The sequence below is a fragment of the Somniosus microcephalus genome, chromosome 5 (assembly GCF_052327205.1).
Source record: "Somniosus microcephalus isolate GS21.2 chromosome 5, FLI_Smic_1.0, whole genome shotgun sequence".
Classification (NCBI taxonomy): Eukaryota; Metazoa; Chordata; class Chondrichthyes; order Squaliformes; family Somniosidae; genus Somniosus; species Somniosus microcephalus.
This window is the reverse complement of record NC_140991.1, coordinates 174,012,124-174,030,992: the sequence shown is the minus strand read 5'-3', so window position 1 is coordinate 174,030,992 and position 18,869 is coordinate 174,012,124. Positions and strand designations below refer to the sequence as shown.

At 50.0% G+C, this 18,869-nt stretch overlaps 1 protein-coding gene across 1 annotated transcript in view; it reads right to left on the bottom strand.

Moving 5' to 3' along the window:
• The window catches only part of abcb5 (ATP-binding cassette, sub-family B (MDR/TAP), member 5), a 211,491-nt gene that overhangs the window by 161,843 nt on the left and 30,779 nt on the right, over nt 1–18,869 (bottom strand). Inside the window, exons 3-5 of the mRNA XM_085989371.1 lie at nt 10,022–10,091; nt 9,720–9,911; nt 8,819–8,990 (exon numbers count right to left, since the gene is read on the bottom strand). Coding sequence (XP_085845497.1) covers nt 8,819–8,990; nt 9,720–9,911; nt 10,022–10,091 — 434 coding nt within the window. The remainder of the gene's footprint in view (nt 1–8,818; nt 8,991–9,719; nt 9,912–10,021; nt 10,092–18,869) is intronic.

Genomic DNA, 18,869 nt, shown 5'->3' with positions numbered 1-18,869 from the left:
GGCCTACTCCTGCTCCTATCTTCTATGTTTCTGTGAAGTTTCTGTTAATGTGTTGTCATACATTGAAATCATTGGCCCGGATTTTCTGATTGGAGGCTTTCTGTTTGTGGATGCCTCCGATCTGGAAAACATCTACGCGCTTATCTGCTGGTTCCGTAGGTCCCGACACTTCTGCTCCTGTGCCTCTCCTGGTGTGTGCGCAGAGGCCCAGGTATCCCAGGGGAGCAGGCAGTTCACAGGCATCCCTGGGATCATGTGGGCTATCGGGAACCAATCAAAGAAGGGAATCCCCTGCACACGTTTGACAGGTCTCTCCGCACAGAGCTGTCAAAAGTATGAATGGGGATCACTCAAAAAACACACTAAAACATTAAATACATTGTTTTTAAAAATCACATATTTAAAATTAGTTAAAATGACATTAAATTAAATATTTTAAACAAAAATTGTTTGAAAAAAGTAATTAAAGCATTTTACAGGCAAAAAGTAAACTTACCTTTTTTAGAAGTATTTTTAAATTATAAATGAGTGAAAAAAAAAATATTTTTTTACGTTTTTTTACCAGGCATAGGATTTTTAAAGGTTTTCAGTGGGTGGAGGTTCTGCAGAAAGCGGAACTCACTGCCCGCGGAGAGCCTTCTCCAGGGCAGGCAGAGGATCTGTCAAGAGAATTCTTGACAGATCGGAAGAGCCGGTTTCAGTGCATGCGCTTCGCATGCCTGAAACCGGCACTTGCGAGGTCCCTACGGGTGGGTATACAGCCCGTACACACCCGTAGGCATCAAAATATCTGGGCCTATATTTTCAACACTTCACCTTATTGGACAGTTCTGTGCGCACCTTGAGAAGTGTCTTAGTGAGTTCCAGTGAATGTTCATACCTAACTTCCCCTCACCCCCCTACTATTGTGATGAGTGTGAAAGGAATGGCTTGCATATTATAGGGATGCTTTATGGTGCTAGTGTGGGATGGTATCAACCTGGCACATCATGCGGCAGCCAGGGTGTACAGCGTCAAGTGAAATAAAACTGGCCATGGTGATGGCATCGCTGACCTTCCAGGCAGCAATGTTGCCAGGGACTTGTGCCTTGTGCAGCATCAGGTGATGGCGGAGAAGATTGGTGTTGTTGTTGATGGTGATGTTGTTGGTGATGATATTGGTGATGTTGGTGTGCTTGGTGATGTTGGTTTTGAGGCTGATCGTGGAAGGATTCAAAGGACCAAGGTGTGATTTTTTCAAGGGCACTGATGTTGCTGGAATAGATGGCAACTGGAGGTGAGATGACAGAAGCGATCAGTCAATGGTGAGAGAGGTTGTTCCAATGAGGTGCCACTGGTTATAGAGTTGACTCCAAACACTTGCAAGCTAAAGAAATCTCTACGGGGGGAAAATTTGGTTGCTTTGCATCTCCCGTTAGTGCCCTAAAAGCAACTAACGCCCGGGCATGGCGCCGCCCACGCCTCCCGCGAAATTCAGCGGGAGGTTAGCAGCAGCGGTAACTGGTAGTGCCCCGCGGTGTTGATCTGCCGGCGATGACGTCATCGCTGTGCACAGCGCCCCGCTCGCACCCCGGCCGCGATCTTAGGGAGCGCCCCCTGACTTACCTCCAGACGCTATGTCGGACGGGGTCAGGGGAGCCTACCTGCGGCCAGGGAGGCGCTATTTAAAGAGGAGGTGTGGGGCGGCCATTTTTGTTGCTGGCCGCCTGCCAGCACCTACCTGCGCTCCTGTCCCCTGCCTCCTGAACTGCCCCCGACATGGAGTGCCGGTTGCGCTACATGAGCCCCGCAGTTCTCTTGAGTCCCGGGCTCTTTTGCCGGCACTCCCGATCCCCGGGGGCTCAGCTGGGCCCCGGGTCATGCTGCGCATGGACCCTCCCCTTTAAGAAGGGGAGGAAGGCCTGCAATACCGCGGTGCGATGTGCCGCAGTGCATGGCGCTGCGGCATGCAGTGCCGCGATATTCTCTCGCAGTGCCCCAAGAGTGATGCGGGGCACTTCCAGTAGCACCCATTCTTCCCTCTTGGGGTGCTACCACTCAATTTCTGTCGTGGGGGCACTAATTTTTCCGGTGCAAAGTTACCAAAGGGGGCGCTGCTCAATTTTTAGCCCAATATGTCTTACAAATGCAGTAACCAACAGTTTCTTTGTTCTGAAACTGACCATCTGCAACATGGCATCCTTTACACCACTTCTGCAGCTGTCAGCTTATCAGATACATCACAGCAGACTCAACTCACGCCAGGGTGAGCTGGCGTGATCCACAAGCAGCGGGCAACCCATGAGGGAGCACGTAAAATTATACAAGGTAGGCTCAAAATAGCATTAAATTGAATGTTAACAAGCCAGTTAATTATCTCAATTGCCTCCCCCGCCACTTGGTGTCGGGTCAGTTCTGCGCAGACAGACCCGACACCTGGGAGACTCGTGTGGAGGTGGGCTGACAGCGGATTTCCTACCCGCTGTCAATCTTTGCTATTTTGATAGCGGACCCACCTCCAAACCCGCACTCTGAGCCCCGGCAAAATTCAGCCCTATATGTCTGCTCATATATGATCTCAATGATGGGGGCTAATTTTGACTTTGGGCAATAGTGTAAACTGGTTGATTTCTTTTGAAGTCAACAGAAATAAAAATCGGGAAAGATGTAAATCGGGCTGCTGATTCGCTGTCTCCAATTTTACACTACTGTTCAAGGTCAGAATTACCCCCATGATCTTTAATATTGTAGGAATGGCTAGATTCCTAACTAAAGGACTGAGGTCGAGTCAGTCTATCAAACAAACGATGTTTAATACTAATCAACAGTTTAAAACAAAAACACAGGAGAACTACATTACAGGTCTGTACTCTTTGCTGGCTCCACGAGGACTGGCTAGGGCAGCTCCCCAGCCTGACGTCATGATGTCATCACATTTTCCCGCCGCTGTAGGATCACGTGATCAACGTGATGACGCCATCGCGTTTGGTCTCATTCTTAAAGGGACCGCGCTATGTACATGCAATGATATGAACAAAAATACAGATTCATTCTGTAGCTAATAATTTGTTAAAGATAATTATATACATTAGATCAGAGTCCCCCTGGTGGCTCCGCCACATGCGCCCCCCCCAGAATTGTCTTTAACAGTAAAAGTCAATTGACTAGGAGGTCTGACAAGCCTGTCAGAGCGACTCCTGTATTCTTGGAGTGGATGTTGTTGAACAGCGGGCGGGCTGGCGGATGGAAGCCTTCGGTCTGGCGTGGATGCAGCGGGAGGTTGACCACATCGTGGTGGCTTTGCAGTCTCTACTGGCCGGTCGATGTCCAGGTGTGCCAGTTTGAGACGGTCAATGGATATGTGGTCGGGTTTACCACCGATGTCTACAGAGAAACTCTTGTTGCCTGTCTGCAGTACGCGAAAAGGGCCTGCGTAAGGGGCCTTGAGCGGATCCCTATGGGCATCATGACGAATGAATACAAATTCAGCATTCTTTAGCTCCGCTGGTACATGTGAAGATGGAAGGCTGTGATGTGAAGTTGGGATAGGCGCAAAAGCCCTGGCTGTTTCCCGGTGGCTGCTGAGTTGTTCGGCTGCAGACCACGGCTCAGTTGGAATCGGCAGGAAATCTCCCAGTACGCGGAGTGGCTGGCTGTACACGAGCTCCGCAGCGGACGATTGCAGGTCCTCTTTGGGTGCCGTGCGGAGACCCAACATGACCCACGGAAGCTTATCCACCCATCCGGTGCCTTGGAGGCTGGCCCTCAGCGATGCCTTTAACGATCTGTGGAAACGTTCGCACAAACCGTTTGCTTGCGGGTGATAGGCCGTGGTGCAGTGAAGCTTGGTGCTGAGACCCTGGGCCACAGAGTTCCAGAGCTCAGAAGAGAACTGTGGACTGCGGTCTGAAGAAATGTCTGCCGGAACGCCGAAACGTGCGACCCACGAGGAGAGGAATGCTCTGGCGACATCAGCGGACGTAGTGGACGCCAGAGGAACTGCCTCTGGCCATCTAGTAGTATGATCGACCATGGTGAGGATGTGTGTGAACCCCTGCAACGGTGGAAGCGGTCCGACGAGGTCCACGTTGACATGGTCGAATCGACGTTCTGGTACTGCGAACGTGGCCAATGGGGCCTTAACGTGACGTTGCACCTTAGACGTTTGACAGACGACGCAGGTGTTAGCCCAGTCGTGGATATCCTTACGCATTCCTCTCCAGACGAACTTAGCCGACATTAATTTTTGAGATGCCTTCCCGCCAGGATGCGAAAGCCCATGTATGGCGTCGAAAACTTTGCGGCGCCAGGCGACTGGAACGATCGGGCGGAGATCTCCCATGGAGACATCGCAGAGTAACGAGGTGACTGCAGCGTGGAATTGCACATCGGTCGGTTGGAGGCTAGAGGTGTCGGTACGATATGCCTGTGTTTCAGGGTCGGATGCCTGACCGGTAGCCATGTGGGCATAATCGATGCCCAGCTGGACCGCCCGTACGGTCGCGCGAGAAAGGCAATCAGTTAACAAGCTGTCCTTGCCAGCTATGTGTTGAACGTCTGTCGTGAATTCTGAAATGAAATTTAGCTGTCGCTGCTGTCGAGCCGACCACGGTTCGGCGGTCTTGGCCATGGCGAATGTCACTGGTTTGTGATCTACAAACGCAGTGAAGGGACGTCCTGCTAACAAAAAACGGAAATGGCGGATAACCAGGAACAGCGCCAGCAACTCTCGGTCGAAAGTGCTGTATTTGCGTTCATTGCGCTGGAGTTGGTGGCTGAAAAATGCCAGTGGTTGCCACGTCCCGTTGACCCACTGTTCCTGCACAGCGCCTATGGCATAGTCGGAAGTGTCGGTGGTAAGGGCGATGGTGGCACCTGGCAGAGGGTGCGCCAACATAGTTGCATTGGCTAGAGCGGTTTTTGTGTTGTCGAAAGCGTTGTCCATTTCGACCGTCCAGGCTATTGTATCCTTTCCGGCCTTGCCTTTGAGGGCCTCGTAGAGGGGCTGCATGAGTCCTGCTGCCTTGGGCACAAAGCGGTGGTAGAAATTCACCATGCCCAGGAATTCTTGAAGAGCCTTGGTGGACTGCGGCCTTGTAAATGCCGTAATTGCTTCGACCTTTGACTGCAGTGGAATTGCGCCCTCCGAAGTAATGCGGTGGCCCAAGAAGTCAATCTGTTGTAGGCCGAACTGACACTTGGCCGGGTTGATTATGAGGCCATGTTGGCTGAGGCGCCGAAAGAGGGTGCGGAGATGGCAGATGTGTTCCTCTTTGGTAGAGCTGGCTATCAGGATGTCGTCAAGGTAGACAAATAAAAAGGGAAGATCCCGCAGGACCGAGCCCATTAGTCGTTGAAAAGCCTGTGCGGCGTTCTTGAGCCCAAATGGCATCCGTAGAAACTCGAACAGTACAAAGGGAGTGATGACAGCCGTTTTCTGGACGTCCTGCGGGTGTACGGGAACTTGGTGGTGCAGGATTCGCAAATTGGACTTTATATTAATAGGGGTCAAATGGCAGAAGAGGCCATGATTTTAAAGACTGTTTTAAAAGAAGCCCAGAAAAAGGGGCATACAAAATGGCCACCAGACCATGTGACCGGCTTATTGGGACACTTTAAAATGGTTCCTGCGAATCCTCAGACAGCTTTGTGGATTCAACCCACAGCAAGTTCTGGAAGCCGTTTCTGAGAGAACGAAACCAGACCCACACATATTAGATGCAGATCCAGTCAAGATTGGCCTGGAGACAGAGGCCATCCAAATGTTAACCCAGACAAAAGGGGACAATTTCATATTCATAAGAACAGCACCAAGGACTAGATAACAAGATCAGCAGGACATTAAAAACAATGAAGGTCATTCCAGACCAGAGATGGGCCTTTACCGGCCATCTAAAACATTAAAATATATAATAACTACCCAGCTGTGCTCCCAGCCCGCCAAAAGTTAAACAAAGACTAACCTGATTTTGGGCAGGAAGTGGAGACTCCTGAAGAAAGGTATAACTGGAGGGGTTGGAGTTGTACAGAAAAACCGGAGTTGTAGTTGTGGAGACAGTTGGAGACAGCTACACTCAGAAACACACAACCGAGTGGCAGTGGGTGAAGAGGAGTCGCTCCGGGAGAAGATCAACAAACTCCTCTCCACCATCGGAGGAGGAAGAAGAATAAAGCCAACATCAAGAAGGCCGTTCGAAGCCGGCGTCCCGCCCCGGGGAAAAACATCGGGAGATCATCGACCATCCCCGGGCCATTGCCGAAACGAGACGCCATTGACCCAACTTGGGAGAAGAAACAAAAAAATTGCACTTCCTAGTGGGATTGGTGAGAATGTTTCTGGCCCTTCACAATCAGATCTAGATAGGTTTAATAAGGGGGTGGATTTAAGGGTACAATTAACATGAATTGTTGTCCCTCGATGTTCCGTGTGTTTCCTTATTTCATGATGATCATTGTAGAGTATAAGATGCCTGTATTTGCCTTAGGTAATACTGTGTCATTATGATTTGTTTTGTGTTTTTCCCTCCCATGTACTCTCTTATCTGCTTGCATTTGATTTGATATTTTTCCTTATGCAATAAAATTTCATTTTGTTTCATCAAACTTGGCCTACAAGAGTTTTCTCTACATTGTAGTTCCTGCGCCTAAGTCCAGAGTACAGAATCTAAGGGGCGAGTGGGTCGAACCACTCAAGGTTTTACTGTGCAAGAGAGAGAGGCCTCTAGAGAGAGAAACCTCAGGGACATCTCTCAAGGAAAACCCCTTACAGTGGTAGCCATGGACGAGGTCGACCTTGGAGAAGATTGAGATTCCCGCCAAATGGGCGGAGAAATCCTGTATATGCGGGATCGGGTACCGATCGGGAGTAGTGGCGTCCTTAAGGCATCGGTAGTCCCCGCTGGCCGCCATCCACCGCCGGGCTTCGGGATGATGTGGAGAGGCGAGGACCAGGGGCTATTCAACCGGCGAATAATCTCCAGCCGTTCCATCGTGGCAAACTCTGCCTTTGCAGCCGCGAGCTTGCCAGGTTCCAGGCACCGACCTTGCGTGTAAACCGGAGAGCCAGTCGTAGTAATGTGATGTTCGACACCATGCTTAGTGGCCGAGGAGGAGAAAGTGGGCTTGGTCAGCTCCGGGAATTCACTTAATAGGCGAGTGAACTCGTCCGGCGAGGACAACGCGCAGAGACAGTGTGCGACGTTGCGGAACTGCGGAAGCAAGGGATGGAGTGGAAGGTGGCCGCATTGACCAATCGACAATTTCTTGGTGTTGATGTCAGGTTTTTTTTCGGCACGAAACTGCAGGGAGGGCAGTACCCTCTGGCTTTTGCGCCAAAACGGGCGTGGTAAAAACACAAACCGGGGGATGGAGGCGTCGGGGCGGCGTTCGCAGGGGAGGGGTGCCTCGTGGCGGCGCAGTTTTGCTGCGTGACTGCATAAATCGTATCTTCCGATCTGGCGAGGGCAGCCTGAACCTGCTCAGGTAGTTGACTCAGGAATAACTCCTGAAAGAGGAAACATTGTGGTTCTGAGCCAAGGAGCGTAAGCATCTGGCTCATTAACTCAGATGTCTATGAATCGCCAAGCCCGGGCAAAACGAGTAGCCGGCAGGCACGCTCCGCCTTCGTGAGCCTGAAGACCTGTATTAACCGCGCTTTAAGTGTATTATACTTGCTGTCAACTGGGGGGTTTTCGAGCAGGCTGGTGATCTGTGAGGCTGTGGAGCTGTCGAGTGCGGAGACCACGTAAAGGTAATGGGTCTGATCCGCAATTATGTTTTGGAGATCGAATTGTGCTTCTGCTTGGACGAACCAGGAGTCCGCCTGTTCCCAAAGCTGTGGGAGCGTCAAAGCCACCAAGTTCGCTTCCATGTTTCGTCGCGCTTCGCTTCTTCCACGAAAATTGCTCACGAAACTTTGGGGTCATCACTGTAGGAATGGCTAGATTCCTAACTAAAGGACTGAGGTTGAGTCAGTCTATCAAACAAACGATGTTTAATACTAATCAACAGAGTTTAAAACTAAAACACAGGAGAACTGCATTACAGGTCTGTACTCTTTGCTGGCTCCACGAGGACTGGCTAGGGCGGCTCCCCAGCCTGACGTCATGACATCATCACATTTTCCCGCCGCTGGAGGATCACGTGATCAACGTGATGACACCATCGCGTTTGGTCTCATTCTTAAAGGGACCGCGCTATGTACATGCAATGATATGAACAAAGATACAGATTCATTCTGTAGCTAATAATTTGTTAAAGATAATTATGTACATTACATCAGAGTCCCCCTGGTGGCTCTGCCACAATATCACATGTTTTCTATTTAGCAGTTTTCTGGTCATTAAACACGTTAACTGCCTTTCAATGATTGGCACATCTGTTGGTTCTGTTCCCCCTGTCTTCTGTGTTTCCAACCTTATTAAAATGCTTGTTTATCTCTCAGCCTTTGGTCTGATGAAGGGCTAACACCCAAAATGTCATAACCTCTCTTTTCCCTTCAGATGCAGGTTGACCTACTTTTTGTTTAAAATAATCAGTGTTGCAATAGCTATTGCACAATTACAGCTTTAAATTATTTTTTATTTTAATTTATTAAATATTAACATTATTTAATTTGCAAAATTTTATTTTCCTTTGTCCTTTGTCACAGATGACATTATGCTTTGTCACGGTTATCGAAGTAAATGCATTTTGCAGATCTATACTTATCAGCATGCATACAACAATATTGGTTGGTTTATCTATTTTTCTAATAATATTACACCTTAAATATCATACTGGGTCCCATTTCCTTGTGTAAGAGTATTCTACTTTTTGAAAAGATACATTGTGCTTATACCTTTGTCCATGCTGCTACTGAGGCTGCGAGAAGGGGAGCGACTGCCAGTATGACCAAGGTAAGCTTCCATCCATGGATAAATCCAATTATATATCCTGTCACAAAAGTGCTAAAAAACTGCATGAATATGCTGAACTTGTCCCCAAGGCCCTCTTTAATGGTGTTTATATCGCTGTTAATATAAAAGAAACAGAATTATGTGCTCTGCCATCAATTTTATTACATAATATCAAAAATGTCACAAAAAACAATACTATGAATGCATGACTTTCCATGGTTATATAAATTTATTTTCGTCAAAATGTATATGCTACAAAAAATCTCTTATATAACAATTGGTTTGCATACTGACAGGTATCAACAATCCTGTGACAGGCTAAATTTTTACTGTGTCTTTTTATGAGTTAATGAGATATTTGTAGACTGCCAGTGAAAATTGTCACATCCCTCCTACTATATAGCTATCAAATATGTTTAACTCATTTCTCACCAACAAACTCCACCAGGTTGGTTGTACAACTTCCATACTGACCAGCAAAGACCTACCTTTGTTACCTCTAGACATGGCAGTTGTTTCAGAGAAAGCAGTGAAACATGAAAGAGTTATCCTGCATGCCTCTGAAGATAAGCAACATCGGCAGTAACTGGAGGGAGTTAAGTAGCGAATATGAATAATGTAGAAATAGCTAAAGGGGAAACAGAAAGGGATGTGGGCATCAGATTACGGTGGGACAGCAATAAAGAAAGCCACCAATGCTTAAATATATTGCTAGGTCAGTTGAGTATATGAATTAGGCAGTTCTGAAACTTGAAGCTATCTAGCCTGGAGATATGTGTTGTAATCTCTTACAATATTGGATCATCATAAACAGCAGCCGGATTTTAAAGCTCAATTACTTACTTTGTCAGCCTTGTGGTTAGTTCACCTATTTGGTGTGAGTCAAACCAAGCCATCTCTTGATGAAGAATTGCGTGGAAAAACTTTTGCCGTATTCTTCCGGTCTGTCTTGTGCCAGAAAGTAAAAACATGCAGACATGTAAGCTGCCTAAAATCTGGACGGCACAGCCAAGCCCAACATAGTACAATGCGAACCTGTAGTAATAAAGAGCTTTGTGTCAAATATGTGGGAACTGGGTAGTGTGAACTGTAAATACGGACAATCACCATGATAAATTTATTTCAAGGTTCAATAATATATTTACTGTGTCATGTCAGCTTCCAAATCCAGTCCAGGTATTTCAAAACATGCATCTGTTGAACTGTTGTTGAATGCTGTTAAGGCCAATGGAATATATGTACGTTAACATAAATGTTTAAAATGAAATGAAAATATTAACAGGGCAAATACATTGTTCTATGTAACACTAATCCATACAGATCAGAAAAGTCTCAGGTTTCATCCATGGGCTGATCGCCAGGCCAGGGCAGTGGTGGGATTGCTATAATTGGCCCCTGCACCCCAGGTAAGGGAAAGGAAATATCAACCAAGATTCCTGCTTTATAATTCTCCAATGACTGTTGCTGGAATGTGTTTAAATATGAGGAAAGTCTGTGAGGATTCCTGTAGTTCAATAGCTTCCTAACATCCACTATCCAGACTCACACTTGAACAATGACAATTTGGACAAAATGCCCATGAGCTGCCAGTCCTCACCAGGAGTCACCACTTTCAGGAGAGGTGTGCAGAAAATTCAGGAAAATGGCAGGTCGGACCTGGAGGGGAGGGGAATATGGTGATCTCAGGGGGAAAGGGGCAGCTTGGACAGACCTGACAGCAAGCTGGAGTCTTTCTGGTGTCCTCCTGGGCCCACCAAAACAAATTGAAGGTTTCCTGGAACGTTTTTTTCAGGAGCTTCCAGTGATGCCTTTAAGCACAGCGCACGATCCGTCCATCTGAGCTGAAAATTGCAATTGGGGTCCCACAACTGGTGTAAGACCCCAATTTACATATTTGAACAACCTCTGACCTGTTTTAAGTGAGCGGGCTGCTCGCGCATTTGCAGGTCGCACTGAAAATTGCATCAGGCGGACCCTTGTATTTCAGTGGAGCGGCTGAGGTGTCCCCCATGACCCATCCCTCCTCAATTTTCGATTGCTAACCTTCCATTTTTCATTTGAGATACAGGCAGCTGCTGACAGTTGAAAATTGCCCACCCCCATTTTTCAACAGGTGCTGCAACAATTAAGTCATTTGCAGCTGTAATTTACTGAAGAGCTCGAAATCTTAAACATGCTGTCTTGTAGAGGCAGAGCCAAGGTGTTTCATACAGCGAGCAGGTCGTTTTGTAATGCATGGTTCTGCAGCAACATTGGCAGTACCAACAAGCCGTCTTTTTGGTAAGTGTGTGGCGTGAGGTGACCTAAAGTGGGGATGATGAGAAAATATACAAATAGCTTACTGAGAAACATTGGCCCAGAAATTCGGGTCTCCACGGGTGAGTACGCACGGGGTACTCACCCGTAGGCCCAACGGAAGTGCCGGTTCAGAGGTCGAACGCGTATGCCGGAGAGGTAGTGCATGCGCATGGAACTTACGTTTTGTTTGCAGGTTTCTCCAGGGGGGTAAGTCTCCAGGAGTTACACATGTAAAAAGCAGGCACAAGGCCTGCTTTTAACAAGGTAAGTGGTAAGGTAAGTTTATTTTTAGCCCCGTTAGAAAATGTAATTAATTTTTTCAAAAATTTAAATTATTGTTTAAAAGTTATTTTATGTAATTTATAGTTATTTTAAAAATGTGATTTAAAAAAAAATTATTTGAAGTTTTAGTGATGCTTTGGGGCTTATAGTATTTATAGTTTCGACAGCTCTTTCTGTCAATTTTATGAATGGAGCATTCCCTGCTCCGATTGGCTGCCCATGGCCCACGTGATCCCAGGGGACGCATCGAACTAACTGCGCCCCTGGGATACGCAAGCACTACGCGCCGGCAGTTGGAGCAGGCCCAGGATCGGAATCCCACGCGGGCCCACAGCACAACGGCCGGCGCGGTAGGTAAGTGCAGGGCAGAGGCTTGTACCTGCGGGAAGCCCCCGACCCGAATTTCTGGACCATTAAGATTATAGAATGATGAATCATTGGGAAAGAAAAAAAGATGGGGTGCACTTTTCTCCCCCACAGGTCATATATAGGTCAGATGGAGCACACCCAAAGTGCAGTCTACCTGACGTGACCTAAACCCACCTAGACTTTCAAGTCATTTGCATAGGCTCAATGTTCCCCAGGCACAAGCTTGCACTTTGGCAAGAGCTTGTGCCCAGAAAACAGGCAGACTGGGCAGTTAAGTGGCAAATGAACTTTAACATAGATAAATGTGAGGCGATGCACTTTGGTGGGAAAAACAGAAACATCACCTACACCTTAGAAAATGAGGAGGCTATTTTCTCAATGGAGGCGGGTTTCGATTTGGGTGGGTTCCAAACCCACCTCCACTGAGAGGTGGGAAAAAATTGTGATTTTTTCCCCTAATTGGCCAGTTGATTTCAGAGGTGTGGGTTCCCCTGGGCCAATTAGTGTTTTGGGACTGAAACTTGCCTCTGCTGACGTCACTTATCCAGCTTCATTTAAGGGCTGCTTGCTGCCTTGGCTCCTTCCACTGGATTTCTGTCGATGCTGCACCACCTCAATTTTTTGAAAAACCACTCATTCCAATTCCAAGGCAAGGGCCTCCCCAATGTTCTTGGATGATGCGCTGGGAACGTTAGTTGAGGGGGTGAGAGCCAGCAGGGAGGTGCTCTTCCCCTCATCTGGGAGGAAGAGGCATCCCAAACAAACCAAGGCAATCTGGGTGCAGCTGACAAGGGAGTTCACCTCCAGATCATTGTGCACCAGAACATGGCTGCAGTGCTGTAAAAGGTTCAATGACCTTCTAAGATCAGGCAAAGTGAGTATACCTTCAGCTTGACCCTCCTTCTGCTCCCCTTCTCCTCTCATCACCAACACTCTGCATTGTCAACCTCATCCTCCACATCCCACTTTACCCTTACAACCCTTGCACCCTTCACCATCCCTCTCACTCTATGATCCCAATCACTTCACTATTCGACTCTGCTGCCCTCACACTCCCTTTCAATGTTATGCAATGACAATGACTAACAACGCACAGGGAGGGCCCTTGGACATGGAACCTCACTCCATCTTTGTCTCCTTCTAAGCATCTATGCTCTGGACTCTCTACACTCACTCCATCCTTCTCACTCCAACTCCACTTGTCTCCCTCACTGCAGGAAAAGAGAGCCCACAATAGACAGGAAAGGACGAAGACCGGAGGAGGGCCACCTTCCCTTGCCCATCTCACCCATGCTGAAGAGGCGGCCCTGGACATCAGTGGTGCAGAGGTGGAGGTGGAGGTGGGGGACGGACAGACAGGTGAGGCAGTGCAAGCTGGTGACAGAATAGTTTTACCTCTTTCTCATTGACACTGCTTGAGTGACTGAAATGGCTGCTGGTGTACACTAGTAAAATGTCACTTAAGCATCTGCACAATTGCATCTGCATGCCACACTTCCGTCAAATGTATAACCCATGCCGTTATTCCCCCACAGGACCATCCACGGAGCCAACACCACCCCCCCCACCCCCCCACTGTCCAGGAGGAAGAGGCTGAGCAGCAAGACTCCTCAGAGGAACCTGCAACCTCTGAGGACGCAGCGTCAGCAGAATTAAGTGCACCCAGCACCAGCGCAGATACGCGCCCCTCAGTGGGACCTTCGGGACGTAGAATAGTGTTGTTACCATGTGTATCACAGCTCACAGATGAGCATCAGCAGGTGGTGGAGACAGCAACAGCAGTGGAGAGTCCTCGGCGGAGGTCGCAGGACTCTCCTAGCTCTGCTCCGCTCCGCTGCATGTGGATCCTGTGCCTGTGGGTCCATCCAGAAATAGAGCGGTGCTGGAACTCCAGGAACAGGTGCAGGAGTCTCTGACAGGTCTTGTTTCCAGGGTCACTGCGAGTGTGGAGAGGATGGAAGAGTCCAACTCTAACCTGAGCAGTGCCATTCGGGAGGCAATGGCGCATATGCACAGCACCACGGAAAGGATGGCAAGCTCTGTGGAAAGGCTGGCTACGGCCATGGAGGAAATAAGTCTCCAGAGTCAGGAAAACACGGTGATTGTTCAGAATAGACTGACATCTCTGGAGGAGCGATGGGCAGCTATTGAACAGAGAAACCAGAGCTTCATGGAAGTCCTTTTGAGTAGGACTGCCAGTGCAGATACGGGTCCCCATGGCCCCCCTGATGTGCAGCAAGGTGCTCTCAAGCCACTTGCAAGTGTTGAAGTGGACCTGACCCATGAGAGGGAAGTTGGTGGCAGAGAATAAGGAAGTGGGGTCTCCTCGCCAAGTGCTCACACTTCCATGCCACTGCATAGCCCTCGGTCAGAGCCCCACCAGAATCCGCACCCAACTGAGATGGGCGTCTCAGCCCCTGCACTGCCGCAGGAGGAGCAGACATTTGGTGAGCCTTCACAGGCTCGGAAACCCAGAGGACACCTGCCAAAGGTGTCGAAGCAGGAGCAGCATCAGAGTGAGCAAGAGGCCTCCACTTCTGCTGAAGCCACAGGGGGAGCATCACATAGGAGCACACATAAGAGAAAAATAAAGCACCATTAGTCACAGGAGTAGCCACTTGGGTGAATGTTTATGTGTATTGAGGAAATGCCAATTTCTTTGGAAAGTAAAAACATGATTTGATGGCAAACTGTTGGCTTGATGGCATCTATTATTTTGCCTTAGGCAGCTCCACATTGCGGGCTCCGCGACACTTGCGTGGTCAGGTTGGTGGCCAGAGTGACAGGAGGCCAGAGAGTCATGTGCATTGTCTATCATGTCTTAAGGTGGATCAAAGTACATGTGCCAACATGGGAAACCTATGCAAACCTGGCCAGGATAAATGCTTGCCTTGCATCACGTGCAGCCATGTGCTTGCGTGCTGCCACAGTAGCTGATCGATAGGCCGGTGATCGGTCCTCGTCCTGCTCCTCCTCCTCAAAATCCACATCCTCATCTTCCTTCTCATTCTCCTCATCCTCATCCTCATCTGAGGAGGGCTGGAACTGAGCCACTTGCTTATCAGGAAGCTGCAAGCCACGACGCTGTGCGATGTTGTGCAGTGCACAGCAGACCACGACCATTCTGGAGATCCTGCATGGTGTATACTGCAGGGCTCCACCTGATCGGTTAAGGCAACAGAAGTGCATCTTCGACAACCCAATGGTTTGCTCGATGATGGACTTGGTCGAAGTGTGGCTGGCATTGTAGCGCTCTTCTGCCTCGTTAGTTGGCCTCCTGATCAGCGTCATTAGCCACTTTTTCAGGAGGTAGCCTTTGTCATCAAGGAGCCATCTGTTAAGTTGGTTTGGCAGATTGAAGAGCGGAGGAACACTAGAATTCTGCAGGATGAAAGATTTATGGCAACTGCCACAGAACTTGGCATAAACATGCAAAAACTCCTCCTTGTGGTTACACACCAGCTGTACGCTGAGGGAGTGGAAGCCCTTTCGGTTGAAAAAGATAGCTGGGTTGTGATGAGGTGCCCTAAGGGCCACATGTGTGCAGTCTATAATGCCCTGCACCATTGGCATACCTGCCATATTTGCAAAGCCAACTGAACACATGGTTATACTTGCTTGATCCCTTGAGAACTGGATGTAATTGTGGGCCTTAGCAAAAAGGGCATCGGTAACCTGTGTGATGCAACTGTGGGCGGCCAACTGGGAGGTGCCACTGATGTCTGCTGATGATCCCTGGAAGGAGCCTGAGGCAAAGAAGTTGAGTGCGGTGGTGACTTTGACAGCCACTGGTAAGAGGTATCCACCCTTTCCTCTGGGCACCAGGTCTTGCTGCAGCAGTCCGCAGATGTCTCGGACAACCTCTCGTGAAAGTCTCAGCCTCCTTTGGCACTGCTGCTCACTCATGTTGAGGTAGCTCATCTTCTGTCTGTAAACCCTGTGTTGGGGGTATCTCCTGCGGCGAAGTACTTCCATGCGGAGACGTACTTCCTGATGCGCCTCAATAACTTCAAGGCTCAAAGTTAACTGGATAAAACAAGGCTTTTATTAGCAAAGAAAGATGCCTGTGTCTTCACCTAGCTTCACCTAGCATTCTGCTGCAAGACAAGCCTGGGCTTGTCTTAAGTAGGGCCAGGTATGGGCAGAGCCGACACACCCAATGGGGAGAAAGGGGGTGGAGCACTATCTATATATATAAACGGATACTTCTGTCTATCTGTCTGTCTGTCTGTCTATCTGTCTGTCCTTCTGTCTGTCCTCAGGTGTGCGTCTGTCCGGCTATGCACTCGAAAGTTACAGAGCGTACCTACGCGTGCGTTACGTTGAAAGAAAGCTCACCGTTCCAAAACGATGGTAAGCGTATTTATGTTTCGGCCGGACAAAAATTGCGCCCGCGGTATCCGAAAAACCTTCAACATTCCGCTCATTATCCACTCATTACCATAGAGTGACATTGAGGTCGACCAATCATACGGTCAACCAACCCGATGGTCGACCAATCAATGTGTGGCAGGGGCGGTTCGTCGCATGTGCAGCCGGGCCCTCCTAGAGTCGAGTGACAGGACGATTGACCAATCCTATGCTTCGGTGACATGACGATCGACCAATCAGTGCATGTGTGGGCGGGCCTTATCGGTCTGAACTGAGGTGAGTGGCCGCCATCTTTATTCTCACCTTCTGTGTGTTTATTTGTTAGGAGCGATTTTTTTTTAAATGTGTAAAACATAAAAACACAATGTCTAAAACGTTAAAACACAATGAAGATGGTGTCCCATCTTCTTAACAGCCGTTATAAAAAAAAATAACTTTTGGTGTTTTCAGCAAGAATGCACGTTCCTTCTCCGTGGCAGCTTTTTAAAAACATTAAAAAACTTTCAAGATGGCCTCCCATCTTCTTAACACCCGTTTATAAAAAAAAATTTAAAAAAAATTTCTGTTGGTTTCACAGACTGCGCGTTCCATCTCCGTGGCAGCTTTAAAAAAAAAAAAATTTCTGTTGGTTTCACAGACTGCGCGTTCCTTCTCTGTGGCAGCTTTTTGAAAACATTAAAAAACTTTCAAGATGGCCTCCCATCTTCTTAACACCCGTTTTTGAAAAAAATTTTTTTTTGCTCTTTCGCTGACCCCCTCAAAACACTCCTCCCCTCCTCCCACTCTCCCTCCTCCACCTCCCCACCCCCTTCTCACTCTCTCCCCCCCTTCTCACTCTCTCCCCCCTTCTCTCTCTCTCTCTCTCTCTCTCCCCCCCCTGGCACCCCCCCTCCCTCCCCGGTGCCCCCCTCCCTCCATCGCCCCCACCCCCCCCTCCCTCGCCCCCCCAATCTCTCGCCCCCCCTCTCCCTCGCCCCCCCTCTCCCTCGCCCTCTCCCTCGCCCCCTCTCCCTCGCCACCCCCCTCTCCCTCGCCCCCTCTCCCTCGCCCCCCCTCCCTCGACCCCCCCTCTCCCTCGCCCCCCCTCACCACCCCCTCTCCCTCGCCCCCCCCACTCCCTCACCCCCCCTCCCTCGCCCCCCTCTCCCTCTCCCCCTCTCCCTCACCCCCCTCTCCCCTCGCCCCCCTCTCCCTCACCCCCCCTCCCTCGCCCCCCTCTCCCACGCCCCCCCCTCCCTCGCCCCCCCTCTCCCTCGCCCCCCCCATCTCCCTCGCCCCACCCCTCTCCCTCGCCCCCCCTCTCTCCTCGCCCCCCCCCCTCACCCCCCCCTCTCCCTCGCTCCCTCCTCTCTCCCTCGCTCTCTTCCCCCCTCTCTCCCTCGCTCTCTTCACCCCCCTCTCTCCCTCGCTCTCTTTCCCCCCCGAGTCGCTTGCTCTCTTCCCCCCCACAGTCGCTCGCTCTCTTCCCCCCCACAGTCGCTCGCTCTCTTTCCCCCCCACCCAGTCACTCTCTCTCTTCCAACAACATGTCCTCGAAAAAGCCTCGGCACCGCCGGGCACTCCAGCTAGTCTATATATATAAAGGAGTCGATCTGTCTGTCTATCTGTCTGTCCTTCTGTCTGTCTGTCTTCACGTGTGCGTCTGTCCGGCTTTGCGCTCGAAAGTTATAGAGCGTACCTACGCGTGCGTTACGTCGAAAGAAAGCTTACCTTTCCGAAACGGTGGTAAACGTATTTACGTTTCGGCCGGACGAAAATCGCGCCCCGCGGTATCCGAAAAACGTTCAAAATTCCGCTCATTAGCATCTCATTATCCGCTCATTAGTGACAGAGTGACCTCGAGGTCGTCCAATCGTACGCCGGGTTCCTGGCCCGTGCGGCTGGGCCCTCCTACGGTCGAGTGACGGGACGATTGACCAATCCTACGCTTTGGTGACCTGACGGTCGACCACTCGGTGCATGTGTGGGTGGGCCTTATCGTTCTGAACCGAGGTGAGTCTCCGCCATCTTGATTCCAAACTTTTCCTTCCTTTTTCCCGCTTTCTGCGTCTTTCAAAAAAACGTTGCTTTTAAAACACATATTGTTTTTTAAGAAAGTTAATTACTTTCGAAATCTTTTATCTAATCTCATTAATTTTCCTACCTTTCCCCCATTTTTCCAGGTAGGCCTCGAAGCCTCGGCCTCTCCCTCCGCACCCACGCCCGAGCTAGGCACCTCCCGGCCCCCAGTCAACAAGCGGCCCCCGATCGCCGCCATCTGTGTGAAGGCTGGAGGGGCGGGCCTTAGCCGAGCGCCGCTACCTTAGTAAAGGGTGCGCGTGCAGCAGGAGCAGCTGAGACGCGGCGTCTCTCTGTTCCCCGCTCGGCTCAGGCGGGCGGGGCTGGGCTCTCGGGAGTGCTGATCTCAGGCGGGGCTTGGAGAGCGGGAAGGGTTACCCCGGCAACCGGGCCCGCCGGCTGTCTCTCAGCCGCAATCGGCGCTCTTCAAGCCAGCTCGGGAGGGCGGGGGCCATGTCAGTGCGTGGGGGGGCACAGAGCTCCGTGGAGACATCGCCGGCGCTGGGCTCGGGTGCTTTGTGGCCTGCGGTAACGAACAGCGGCTGCGGACCTCGAGCTGACCGGGGGCCCGCCTCGGACTCCTGGATGGGCCACTCGTCCCTTCTGCCTCACCCG